Consider the following 14,454-nt stretch of genomic DNA (forward strand, 5'->3'; position numbering starts at 1 on the left):
GGAGAGGGGAGGAGAGGGAGAGGGGAGGGAGAGGGGAGGAGAGGGAGAGGGGAGGAGAAGGAGAGGGGAGGAGAGGGAGAGGGGAGGAGAGGGGAGGAGAGGGAGAGGGAGAGGGGGAGGAGAGGGAGAAGGAGAGGGGAGGAGGAGGAGAGTGGAGGAGATGGAGAGGGGAGGAGAGGGAGAGTGGAGGAGAAGGAGAGGGGAGGAGAGTTAGAGGGGAGGAGAAGGAGAGTGGAGGAGAAGGAGAGTGGAGGAGAAGGAGAGGGGAGGAGAAGGAGAGGGGAGGAGAGGGGAGGAGAGGGAGAGGGGAGGAGAAGGAGAGGGGAGGAGAGGGAGAGGGGAGGAGAAGTGAGGAAGAGGAGAAGTGGGCGAGGGAAAAGCTAAGGAGGACACACACACACAAACACACACACACACACACACACACACACACACACACACACACCCCTCCACAGCGTTAGAGGAGGAGAGAGCTACTGGATACAAAACACTGTGTAATAAAAAATGAATCCTCCCTGTCACGATATATAGAGAGTTCTATGGAACCAAAGCTGGAATGTGATTGTGTCTCCCCTGTCATTGGAACAAGATGAATCTCATAGCTTCTCGTCTATGATTGACACTTGTGCAGTAGAGTTTATAGGGTTGATGGTCAAGGCTTTTACAGGATGATGCTTCCTGCCATGCAATGACCTGGGAGAGGGTCCCTTAGAATAGTCCACAATACACCAGGCCTCGTGCCACCAGGGCGTGGCTGGCTACTGGGGACTAGCTAGGCCTCGGCTATGCCTGGGGCTAGAATGAGGACGAGGCCCAAGGCGAGGCAGAGGAAGATGGGCAGGGAGGAGGCCGAGGAGCTGGGGTATCCCGTGGACCTGATGGTGGAGATGGAGACGTCGGAGGTGAGGAAAGCAGACAGAGGCACGTGGGAGACCAGGGTGGGGCTGCCGTAGTTGATGAGTGAGTCGATCTTCTCCGCCTCCATGCTGCAGGCTTCAATCTGAGACATGATACACACACGCACACACATATACATGTATGATGTTATGCATTGTCTTAATTCCCTTCTGAAATAGCAGATCCAAACGTGTTATTTTGTTATAACGTAACAAACCAGGCTCTTTGTTTGTTGATTCCTAATTGAACCACCTAAAAGTTACCGTGAGTCACATTCTTGACTAATAGTTCCTAGAGAGAATGACAGGAGGCCGGCCCATAACCTTCCTTTCCCGGTTTCCATCGATAATTATTGCTCAGGGCTGTTTTTTTTTGCAGAGATATCAATAAAAGGGGTGGAAAGGGTATGAAAAAACAACTTAATTGGGAGTTTCACACTCGATGCGACAGAACTGGTGGCAGAGATGAAACGTCTGATTATGAGTCCCAGTGGAGTGAAAGAGATTCTGAGAGGAGTTAGATTGTCTCTCAGCGAGACGGGGGTTTGGGGTCTCTCGTTCGTCATCTAAGTCTCTGGTGTCATGAGAAAATCTTTGTTTAACCTTCTGTTTATCCAGGTTAGTCCTATCTCAATTAAATCTAATTAATAGCCAGTGTGTGATAGTGTGTAGCTAGTGTGTGATAGTGTGTAGCCAGTGTGTGATAGTGTGTAGCCAGTGTGTGATAGTGTGTAGCCGGTGTGTAGCCAGTGTGTAGCCAGTGTGTGATAGTGTGTAGCCAGTGTGTGATAGTGTGTAGCCAGTGTGTGATAGTGTGTAGCCAGTGTGTGATAGTGTGTAGCCAGTGCGTGATAGTGTGTAGCCAGTGCGTGATAGTGTGTAGCCAGTGTGTGAAAGTGTGTAGCCAGTGTGTAGCCAGTGTGTGATAGTGTGTAGCCAGTGTGTAGCCAGTGTGTGATAGTGTGTAACCAGTGTGTCATAGTGTGTAGCCAGTGTGTGATAGTGTGTAGCCAGTGTGTAGCCAGTATGTGATAGTGTGTAGCCAGTGTGTAGCCAGTGTGTAGCCAGTGTGTGATAGTGTGTAGCCAGTGTGTAGTCAGTGTGTAGCCAGTGTGTGATAGTGTGTAGCCAGTGTGTGATAGTGTGTAGCTAGTGTGTGATAGTGTGTAGCCAGTGTGTGATAGTGTGTAGCCAGTGTGTGATAGTGTGTAGCCAGTGTGTGATAGTGTGTAGCCAGTGTGTGATAGTGTGTAGCCAGTGTGTGATAGTGTGTAGCCAGTGTGTGATAGTGTGTAGCCAGTGTGTGATAGTGTGTACCCAGTGTGTGAACTCAGTTTCTGTGTTGTTACCTGCAGTGGGGTTGGCTGCTGGTCCACGGGGACGATGAGGATGACGATCTCTGAGTCGATGCTCAGGTAACCGAAGATGTCACACTGCGGCACGGAGATGTGGAGACGCAGGATCCTCAAGATGTCATGGACCGTCACTGGTTGCTTCCTGTTCAACTGACACACCAAACCAGCAGGACAGAACCAGAGCCATATAGAGTTTGAGATTCAATTCACTGCAGACTGAGGAAAACGGAACTGAAAACAGGTTTATTGGCACTCTATGTGGTGAGTAAATTGTATTCATCCCGATTTAATAACAAACATGAAATGCGTCTGTGAACAGTAGTTGAAAGTGCAATGAATGTTTTACAGTGCCTACTGTCAGGGAATGAAGGGTTGGTTGGCAATCTACGCTGTCTGTTTCCATGGCTGGTCTGAGCGAGTCGTTGTCTACGCCCTAATCAGCGCTACATAATTTCAGCGTGACAGCATTTCCAAAGGTCATTTGTTTGGAATTAGCAGGCTTGTGGTCTAGACTTAACGTTGATAAAAGATAATTGTGTTGGAGATTAGGGACTAATAGCCCTAGCTCACATTTATAATGAATCTGCTTTGAATTACATTTTTCATTAGCTGTTATTAGCATATATAAGAAGCATTTCTTATTGCATGTATACGAAGCATTTCTTATTAGCATGTATACGAAGCATTTCTTATTAGCATTTATACAAAGCATTTCTTATTAGCATGTATACGAAGCATTTCTGAGCTCTTTAAGCTGCGTCCGATCTAGTCATTTCAAACTTGCTAAGTATCCCAGAAGGAGGCATGTGATGTTGATGCTAGGTATTTTAAATCTATGCCTCCCTCTAGTGGTCGTCTTGTGTCACTACAGTTCAAAACCCACAGCCTATGCCCCAGGGGTGGCCAATCCATCTCCCGGAAAGCTACTCAACTGGGTGTGCAGGCTTTTGTTCCTGCCCTGCTCTAACACACACGATTGTACGCCCTTTATTAGCGGAATCTAAACCTGCACACAGCATACTGAACTTGGTGGAGCTACTGTTGTGACTTAGACAGATCCATAAAAGGAGTGAGAGGGAAGGAGACAACTTTTCTGAAATGGAACAAAGCCCCAGGCCCACACCCAGATAGTTGAGGCGCATGGCAGACGGTTCTGACCTTAGCGAAGACTTTCATTTGCTCCTTGTTCCACAGGATCTGCAGCATGCCCGCACACAGAGGACAGCAGGCGCCTGATAGGTGGAGCACCAAGAGGTCAGGGGTCAGAGGATAGGTGTCAATCAAAACAATATCTGAATCTGACTTGTGTTCCCATGTAGAAAAAAATCATAAGTTTAACAGAGATTTACACACAGTGGCCTGTATATTAGGTACACCCATCTAGTACTGGGTCGTACCCACCCTCCTTTGCCTCCAGAACAGGCGAAATTCTTTGTGGCATGGAAACATTGCTCAATTGGTATCAAGGGACCTGACGTGTGCCAGGACAACATTCCCCTCATCATTACTCCACCGCCACTCTCCTGTATCGTTGACACCAGGCAGCGTGGCACCAATGATCATACCAAGTTGAAAGTTGACTAGTCGGCCTCCCGGGTGGCGCAGTGGTTAAGGGTGCTGTACTGCAGCACCAGCTGTGCCATCAGAGTCCTGGGTTCGCGCCCAGGCTCTGTCGTAACCGGCCGCGACCGGGAGGTCCGTGGGGCGACGCACAATTGGCCTAGCGTCGTCCGGGTTAGGGAGGGATTGGTCGGTAGGGATCTCCTTGTCTCATCGCGCACCAGCGACTCCTTTGGCGGGCCGGGCGCAGTGCGCGCTAACCAAGGTTGCCAGGTGCACGGTGTAGCCTCCGACACATTGGTGCGGCTGGCTTCCGGGTTGGATGCGCGCTGTGTTAAGAAGCAGTACGGCTGGTTGGGTTGTGTATCGGAGGACGCATGACATTCAACCTTGGTCTCTCCCGAGTCCGTACGGGAGTTGTAGCGATGAGACAAGATAGTAGCTACCACAACAATTGGACGCCACGAAATTGGGGAGAAAAAAGGGGTAAAAAAAAAGAAAAAAAAAGAAGAAAGTTGGCTAGTCACTCGTTTTGCCCATTCTAACGTTCAATTGAACAGTAACTGAATGCCTCGATGCCTGTCTGCCTGCTTTATATAACAAGCCACGGCCACATGACTCCCCGTCTGTAGGAGCGAACCATTTTCATGAACAGGGTGGTGTACCTAATAAACTGGCCACTGAGTGTATATGACAAAGTGAATGTGGTTCAATCAATCAAATGTATTTATAAAGCCCTTCTTACATCAGCTGATGTCACAAAGTGCTGTACAGAAACGCAGCCTCAAATGTTCATAGATGACCAGCAGGGTCAAATAATAATAATCACAGTGGTTGTCGAGGGTGCAGCAAGTCAGCACCTCAGGAGTAAATGTCAGTTGGCTTTTCATAGCCGATCATTCAGAGTATCTCTACCGCTCCTGCTGTCTCTACAGAGTTGAAAACAGCAGGTCTGGGACAGGTAGCACGTCCGGTGAACAGGTCAGGGTTCCATAGCCACTGAGTGTACTGACCATAGCGTTAATAGAACATTATATATGATATCATTTCTGTCTCTATTGTACTGACCAGGTGGTGTGACAGGGATGCAGCCGGGGGTGGACAGGGCGGGGCAGGGGATCATGTCACAGCCTGAGTCAGAGGCAAACTCTGCCACCGCCCCCACGGCATGGCACCGCCCCTGGTAGTCCACGGCAACGCGGTCCGAGTAGGCCTCGCACACCGTGTTGTACGTTTCGCCATTGTGGCCGCACACGGGCCGAGCCCTTTTACAGGCGTCCTGCATAGAACACACATATAATAATGAATCACTCACATCCAGATGAATCGTTCACATCTAAATGAATCATTCACATTCATTGAATCATTCACATCCAGATGAATCATTCACATCCAGATGAATCCTTCACATCTGCCAAGGCAACAGCTACTCTTCCTGGGGTCCAGAAATAAATTAATAGGCAGTTGTACAATTTTTTAAACGTTACAATACTTTCACAGATTTCACAGCACATCTGTGTTCCTTTCTTCTCGTGTACCCTTTATTCACTGTCTCAGGAATACACAGAGAGTGGGGGGGTTTATTGGCTAATTGCGAGGCTCTTGGTTTGGTGACTTGACACCGGGCCTAAAGTGAGTATTTTAATGGGGTGTCATTGACGTTAAATGGATATACAGTTGAAGTCTGAAGTTTACATACACCTTAGACAAATACATTTAAACTCAGAATTTCACAATTCCTGACATTTAATCCAAGTAACAATTCCCTGTCTTAGGTCTGTTATAATCACCACTTTATTTTAAGAATGTGAAAATGTCAGAATAATAGTAGAGAGAATTCTTTATTTAAGCTTTTATTTCTTTCATCACATTCCCAGTGGGTCAGAAGTTTTCATACACTCAATTAGTATTTGTTTGTACAGATGAATGTGGTACCTTCAGGCCTTTGGAAATTGCTCCCAAGGAAGAACCAGAATTGTGGAGGTCTACCATTTTTTTTTATAAGGTCTTGGCTGATTTCTTTTGATATTCCCATGATGTCAAGCAAAGAGGCACTTTGTTTGAATGCAGGTACACCTCCAATTGACTCAAATGATGTCAATTACCCTATCAGAAGCTTCTAAAGCCATGACATCATTTTCTGGAATTTTCCAAGCTGTTTAAAGGCACAGTCAACTTAGTGTATGTAAACTTCTGACCCACTGGAATTGTGATACAGTGAATTATAAGTGAAGTAATCTGTCTGTAAACAGTTGTTGGAAAAATGACTTGTGTCATGCACAAAGTAGATGTCCTAACCGACTCGCCAAAACTATAGTTTGTTAATAAGACATTTGTGGAGTGGTTGAAAAACGAGTTTTAACGACTCCAACCTAAGTGTATGTAAACTTCCGACTTCAACTGTATAACCCGATCCGGCCTGTTCCACTGAGAGTTACTGAGGTGAGACGCCATCAGGCCGACGCTGCGACCTACCGACGCTGCGTCGCTGCGACCTACCGACGCTGCGACCTACCGACGCTGCGACCTACCGACGCTGCGACCTACCGACGCTGAGACCTACCGACGCTGGGACCTACCGACGCTGCGACCTACCGACGCTGCGACCTACCGACGCTGAGACCTACCGACGCTGGGACCTACCGACGCTGAGACCTACCGACGCTGCGACCTACCGACGCTGCGACCTACCGACGCTGCGACCTACCGACGCTGAGACCTACCGACGCTGCGACCTACCGACGCTGGGACCTACCGACGCTGCGACCTACCGACGCTGCGACCTACCGACGCTGCGACCTACCGACGCTACGACCTACCGACGCTGCGACCTACCGACGCTGCGACCTACCGACGCTGCGACCTACCGACGCTGCGACCTACCGACGCTGCGACCTACCGACGCTGCGACCAACCGACGCTGCGACCTACCGACGCTGCGACCTACCGACGCTGCGACCTACCGACGCTGCGACCTACCGCAAGGAGAAACATGATCCCACCAGGTCCTAATCACTAACAAACCACTCTAATTCAACCACTGCAGACCTTCTCAACATTCACACACAGACATGGGGGGATTTCGGGTGTATCATATACGTACACACACAGTCCTAAACAGGAGATGCATGTGTCTGCACGTGTGGAAAGACTAAGAACCTGAATGCAACATATGAGTTTATTAGACAATACTTTAGGGGATTGTCCACACTGCCTTTTCCCTCCTGTACAAAAGGACACCTACAGTATGTGAGAATGCTGTTCAATGACTACAGCTCAGCGTTCAACACCATAGTGCTCTCAAAGCTCATCATTAAGCTAAGGAACCTGGGACTAAATACCTCCCTCTGCAACTGGATCCTGGACTTCCTGATGGGCCGCACCCCAGGTGGTAAGGGTAGGCAACAACACATCTGCCTCTCTGATACTCAACACAGGGCCCCTCACTGGTGCTCCCTGTTCACTCACGACTGCGTGGCCAAGCACAACTCCAACACCATCATTAACCTGTTAGATCTCTAGGGGCGCTATTTCATTTTTGGATAAAAAACGTTCCCGTTTTAAGCGCAATATTTTGTCACGAAAAGATGCTCGACTATGCATATTCTTGACAGTTTTGGAAAGAAAACACTCTGAAGTTTCAGAATCTGCAAAGATTTTGTCTGTAAGTGCCCCAGAACTCATTCTACAGGCGAAACCAAGATGATGCATCAACCAGGAATTAGCAGAATTTCTGAAGCTCTGTTTTCCATTGTCTCCTTATATGGCTGTGATTGCGCAAGGAATGAGCCTACACTTTCTGTCGTTCGCCCAAGGTCTTAGCAGCATTGTGACGTATTTGTAGGCATATCATTGGAAGATTGACCATAAGAGACTACATTTTCCAAGTGTCCGCCTGGTGTCCTGCGTGGAATTCGGTGCGCAATTGCCAGCTGCTCGTACTTTTCCATTTGATATAGGGGAGAAACCATGTGTCCAAGAACGATGTATCAATGAAGAGATATGTGAAAAACACCTTGATGATTGATTCTAAACAACGTTTGCCATGTTTTCAGTCGATATTACGGAGTTAATTTGGAAAAAAGTTCGCGTTTTGAGGACTGAATTTTCAGATTTTTTTTGGTAGCCAAATGTGATGTATAAAACGGAGCTATTTCTAATACACAAATAATCTTTTTGGAAAAACTGAGCATCTGCTATCTAACTGAGAGTATCCTCATTGAAAACATCAGAAGTTCTTCAAAGGTAAATTATTTTATTTGAAGGCTTTTATGTTTTTGTTGAAATGTTGCGTGCTGGATGCTAACGCTAATGCTAACGCTAAATGCTAACGCAAAATGCTAACGCTAGCTAGCTACTTTTACACAAATGATTGTTTTCCTATGGTTGAGAAGCATATTTTGAAAATCTGAGATGACAGTGTTGTTTACAAAAGGCTAAGCTTGAGAGATGGCATATTTATTTCATTTCATTTGCGATTTTCATGAATAGTTAACGTTGTGTTATGCTAATGAGCTTGCTGATAGATTTACACAATCCTGGATACAGGGGTTTTTTCATAGCTAAACGTGACGCAGAAAACGGAGCGATTTGTCCTAAACAAATAATCTTTCAGGAAAAACTGAACATTTGGTATCTGAGAGTCTCCTCATTGAAAACATCTGAAGTTCTTCAAAGGTAAATGATTTTATTTGAATGCTTTTCTGTTTTTTTGTGTAAATGTTGCCAGCTGAATGCTAATGCTAAATGCTACGTTAGCCATCAATACTGTTACACAAATGCTTGTTTTGCAATGGTTGAGAAGCATATTTTGAAAATCTGAGATGACAGTGTTGTTAACAAAAGGCTAAGCTTGAGAGCTAGCATATTTATTTCATTTCATTTGCGATTTTCATGAATAGTTAACGTTGCGTTATGGTAATGAGCTTGAGTCTGTATTCACGATCCCGGATCCGGGATGGGGAGATCAGAAAGGTTAAGTTTGCTGACAACACAACAGTGATCACAGACAACAATGTGTAAGCCTGATCACAGACAACAATGTGACAGCCTATAGGGAGGAGGTCAGAGACCTGGCAGTGTGGTGCCAGAACAACAACCTCTCCCTCAATGTGAGCAAGACAAAGGACCTGATCATAGACTACAGGAAAAGGAGGGATGAACATGACCCCATTCTCATCGATGGGGCTGTAGTGGAGCAGGTTGAGAATTTCAAGTTCCTTGGTGTCCACATCACCAACAAACTTTTATCGTGGTCCAAACACACCAAGACAGTCGTGAAGAGGTCATGACAACACCTTTTCCCCTTCAGGAGACTGAAAAGATTTGGCATTGGTCCTCAGATCCTCAAAAAGTTATACAGCCGCACCATCGAGAGCATCCTGACCGGTTGCATCACCGCCTGCTATGGCGACTGCTCGGCATCTGACCATAAGGAGCTACAGTGGGAAGGCCCAAGAAATGGTCAAAGACTCCAGTCACCCAAGTCATAGACTGCTCTCTCTGCTACCGCACTGCAAGCAATACCGGAGCTCCAAGTCTAGGTCCAAGAGGCTTCTCAACAGCTTCTACCTCCAAGACATAAGACTGCTGAACAATTAATCAAATGGCCTCCCAGACTATTTACATTGACACCCCCCCCCCTTTGTTTTTACACTGCTGCTACCTGCTGTTTATTATCTATGCATAGTCACTTCACCCCTACCTACATGTACAAATTACCTCAAATAACCTGTACCCCCGCACACTGACTCGGTACCAGTGTTCCCTGTATATAGCCTCCACACTGACTCTGTACCAGTACTCCCTGTATATAGCCTCCACACTGACTCGGTACCAGTACTCCCTGTATATAGCCTCCACACTGACTCTGTACCAGTACTCCCTGTATATAGCCTCCACACTGACTCGGTACCAGTACTCCCTGTATATAGCCTCCACACTGACTCTGTACCAGTACTCCCTGTATATAGCCTCCACACTGACTCTGTACCGTAACACCCTGTATATAGCCTCCACATTGACTCTGTACCAGTACTCCCTGTATATAGCCTCCACACTGACTCTGTACCAGTACTCCCTGTATATAGCCTCCACACTGACTCTGTACCAGTACCCCCTGTATATAGCCTCCACACTGACTCTGTACCAGTACTCCCTGTATATAGCCTCCACACTGACTCTGTACCAGTACTCCCTGTATATAGCCTCCACACTGACTCGGTACCAGTACTCCCTGTATATAGCCTCCACACTGACTCTGTACCAGTACTCCCTGTATATAGCCTCCACACTGACTCTGTACCAGTACTCCCTGTATATAGCCTCCACACTGACTCGGTACCAGTACTCCCTGTATATAGCCTCCACACTGACTCTGTACCAGTACTCCCTGTATATAGCCTCCACACTGACTCTGTACCAGTACTCCCTGTATATAGCCTCCACACTGACTCGGTACCAGTACTCCCTGTATATAGCCTCCACACTGACTCTGTACCAGTACCCCCTGTATATAGCCTCCACACTGACTCTGTACCAGTACTCCCTGTATATAGCCTCCACACTAACTCGGTACCAGTACTCCCTGTATATAGCCTCCACACTGACTCTGTACCAGTACTCCCTGTATATAGCCTCCACACTGACTCGGTACCAGTACTCCCTGTATATAGCCTCCACACTGACTCGGTACCAGTACTCCCTGTATATAGCCTCCACACTGACTCGGTACCAGTACTCCCTGTATATAGCCTCCACACTGACTCTGTACCAGTACCCCCTGTATATAGCCTCCACACTGACTCTGTACCAGTACTCCCTGTATATAGCCTCCACACTAACTCGGTACCAGTACTCCCTGTATATAGCCTCCACACTGACTCTGTACCAGTACTCCCTGTATATAGCCTCCACACTGACTCGGTACCAGTACTCCCTGTATATAGCCTCCACACTGACTCGGTACCAGTACTCCCTGTATATAGCCTCCACACTGACTCGGTACCAGTACTCCCTGTATATAGCCTCCACACTGACTCGGTACCAGTACTCCCTGTATATAGCCTCCACACTGACTCTGTACCAGTACTCCCTGTATATAGCCTCCACACTGACTCTGTACCAGTACTCCCTGTATATAGCCTCCACACTGACTCTGTACCAGTACTCCCTGTATATAGCCTCCACACTGACTCTGTACCAGTACTCCCTGTATATAGCCTCCACACTGACTCTGTACCAGTACTCCCTGTATATAGCCTCCACACTGACTCGGTACCAGTACTCCCTGTATATAGCCTCCACACTGACTCTGTACCAGTACTCCCTGTATATAGCCTCCACACTGACTCGGTACCAGTACTCCCTGTATATAACCTCCACACTGACTCTGTACCAGTACTCCCTGTATATAGCCTCCACACTGACTCTGTACCAGTACTCCCTGTATAGAGCCTCCACACTGACTCTGTACCAGTACTCCCTGTATAGAGCCTCCACACTGACTCTGTACCAGTACTCCCTGTATAGAGCCTCCACACTGACTCTGTACCAGTACTCCCTGTATATAGCCTCCACATTGACTCTGTACCAGTACTCCCTGTATATAGCCTCCACACTGACTCGGTACCAGTACTCCCTGTATATAGCCTCCACACTGACTCTGTACCAGTACCCCCTGTATATAGCCTCCACACTGACTCTGTACCAGTACTCCCTGTATATAGCCTCCACACTGACTCGGTACCAGTACTCCCTGTATATAGCCTCCACACTGACTCGGTACCAGTACTCCCTGTATATAGCCTCCACACTGACTCGGTACCAGTACTCCCTGTATATAGCCTCCACACTGACTCGGTACCAGTACTCCCTGTATATAGCCTCCACACTGACTCGGTACCAGTACTCCCTGTATATAGCCTCCACACTGACTCGGTACCAGTACTCCCTGTATATAGCCTCCACACTGACTCGGTACCAGTACTCCCTGTATATAGCCTCCACACTGACTCGGTACCAGTGTTCCCTGTATATAACCTCCACACTGACTCTGTACCAGTACTCCCTGTATATAGCCTCCACACTGACTCGGTACCAGTACTCCCTGTATATAGCCTCCACACTGACTCTGTACCAGTACTCCCTGTATATAACCTCCACACTGACTCGGTACCAGTACCCCCTGTATATAGCCTCCACACTGACTCTGTACCAGTACTCCCTGTATATAGCCTCCACACTGACTCTGTACCAGTACTCCCTGTATATAGCCTCCACACTGACTCTGTACCAGTACTCCCTGTATATAGCCTCCACATTGACTCTGTACCAGTACTCCCTGTATATAGCCTCCACACTGACTCGGTACCAGTACTCCCTGTATATAGCCTCCACACTGACTCTGTACCAGTACTCCCTGTATAGAGCCTCCACACTGACTCTGTACCAGTACTCCCTGTATAGAGCCTCCACACTGACTCTGTACCAGTACTCCCTGTATATAGCCTCCACACTGACTCGGTACCAGTACTCCCTGTATATAGCCTCCACACTGACTCGATACCAGTACTCCCTGTATATAACCTCCACACTGACTCGATACCAGTACTCCCTGTATATAACCTCCACACTGACTCTGTACCAGTACTCCCTGTATATAACCTCCACACTGACTCTGTACCAGTACTCCCTGTATATAACCTCCACACTGACTCTGTACCAGTACTCCCTGTATATAACCTCCACACTGACTCTGTACCAGTACTCCCTGTATATAACCTTGTTATTGTTATTTTATTGTGTTACTTTTTATTTTATTTTTTACTTTAGTTTATTTAGTAAATATTTTCTTAACTCTATTTCTTGAACTGTCTTGTTGGTTAAGGGTTCGTAAGTAAGTATTTCACGGTAAGGTTCTATTCTGTTGTATGTGACAAATAACATTTGATTTGATTTTGATTTCAGCTTTCGGTGGGCTAGGATATCTGCCTCCTCTCATAAGCCAAGGTACAAAGACACTCCGTCACTTCCTGAAAGTATGGTGTTGAAATGTGAAACGTGTATGTCTGTACTGCTAACAGCTGGGACGTGTCGTCATGCCTCTGACAGATCTAAGCAGGTTCTTCATTTAAGCGTTCATGACCACAAACAGAGAGAAGCTTTTCTGAGGCTCTAAAAACAGGGTGATCTCTGTGTGATTGACTAAATATTGGTCACCCGTCTCCAGTAAATTGGTTTAGTTTCAGGCTGCTTCTCAAATGGCCGATGAATTATATCTATTGAAATGCCCCCCCAAAAAAGCCCTTAAATGCTGTCAACATATTCAGTCAATTTAGAGAATGATGGCGTAGATGTTATGGAAGCAGAGACATTGAGACTGAATGATAAAAACATTTTCTACTTCAGAACATTGCTTTGACTAAAAGCATAACTGACATGAATGTCAAATTGTACCTGACAGTGGCCCATATAGGCCAAGGTCTTGCTCATCAGGAGGAGCTGACAGAGGTTGGGATGTTCCACGTTGTCTGTGTCACATGCTGGGTCCACGTGACTCTTGTCACAACCTGAGGGGCGACCCACACACTCAAACTGAGGACAGGGGTAGTCAGCCATGTCTGTAAGGCACACTCTACGGTTGGCGATACACCTGTGGACCAATGGGAAGACGAGAGGAAAAGAGGTTAATTTATGTCATTGTTTTAAGTACTTTTTTTTTAAACAAACATGGACACATTCCATCTATGACTTCCATCCGTGTACAATACTATTATTTTCAATGTAGCGTGGAGCCTTTGCTTTGAGTTGAGCGCCGAATGACTGTAAAGTAGTGTACCCAACTGTGTATTATTCTCACTGCAGACATCAACAGGTTACTATAGAGACTGATGATAGGATGACATCAACAGGTTACTATAGAGACTCTGATGATAGGATGACATCAACAGGTTACTATAGAGACTGATGATAGGATGACATCAACAGGTTACTATAGAGACTCTGATGATAGGATGACATCAACAGGTTACTATAGAGACTCTGATGATAGGATGACATCAACAGGTTACTATAGAGACTGATGATAGGATGACATCAACAGGTTACTATAGAGACTCTGATGATAGGATGACATAAACAGGTTACTATAGAGACTGATGATAGGATGACATCAACAGGTTACTATAGAGACTCTGATGATAGGATGACATCAACAGGTTACTATAGAGACTCTGATGATAGGATGACATCAACAGGTTACTATAGAGACTCTGATGATAGGATGACATCAACAGGTTACTATAGAGACTCTGATGATAGGATGACATCAACAGGTTACTATAGAGACTCTGATGATAGGATGACATCAACAGGTTACTATAGAGACTCTGATGATAGGATGACATCAACAGGTTACTATAGAGACTCTGATGTTTAGGGAGTGTGTCCTTATTAACAATGTGTGTTTAGGGAGTGTGTCCTTATTAACAATGTGTGTTTAGGGAGTGTGTCCTTATTAACAATGTGTGTTTAGGGAGTGTGTCCTTATTAACAATGTGTGTTTAGGGAGTGTGTCCTTATTAACAATGTGTGTTTAGGGAGTGTGTCCTTATTAACAATGTGTGTTTAGGGAGTGTGTCCTT

The 14,454-nt window shown here is 46.5% G+C and overlaps 1 protein-coding gene across 1 annotated transcript in view; it reads right to left on the bottom strand.

The window, feature by feature from the left end:
- Nucleotides 1-348: 348 nt before the first annotated feature.
- LOC110535206 (reversion-inducing cysteine-rich protein with Kazal motifs) overlaps nt 349-14,454 on the bottom strand; it is a 91,622-nt gene continuing 77,516 nt past the window's right edge. The window contains exons 17-21 of the mRNA XM_036934755.1: nt 13,268-13,463; nt 4,880-5,090; nt 3,410-3,483; nt 2,246-2,401; nt 349-1,000 (exon numbers count right to left, since the gene is read on the bottom strand). Coding sequence (XP_036790650.1) covers nt 773-1,000; nt 2,246-2,401; nt 3,410-3,483; nt 4,880-5,090; nt 13,268-13,463 — 865 coding nt within the window. The 3' untranslated portion in view covers nt 349-772. The remainder of the gene's footprint in view (nt 1,001-2,245; nt 2,402-3,409; nt 3,484-4,879; nt 5,091-13,267; nt 13,464-14,454) is intronic.

Source organism: Oncorhynchus mykiss, chromosome 11 (assembly GCF_013265735.2).
Source record: "Oncorhynchus mykiss isolate Arlee chromosome 11, USDA_OmykA_1.1, whole genome shotgun sequence".
Taxonomy (NCBI): Eukaryota; Metazoa; Chordata; class Actinopteri; order Salmoniformes; family Salmonidae; genus Oncorhynchus; species Oncorhynchus mykiss.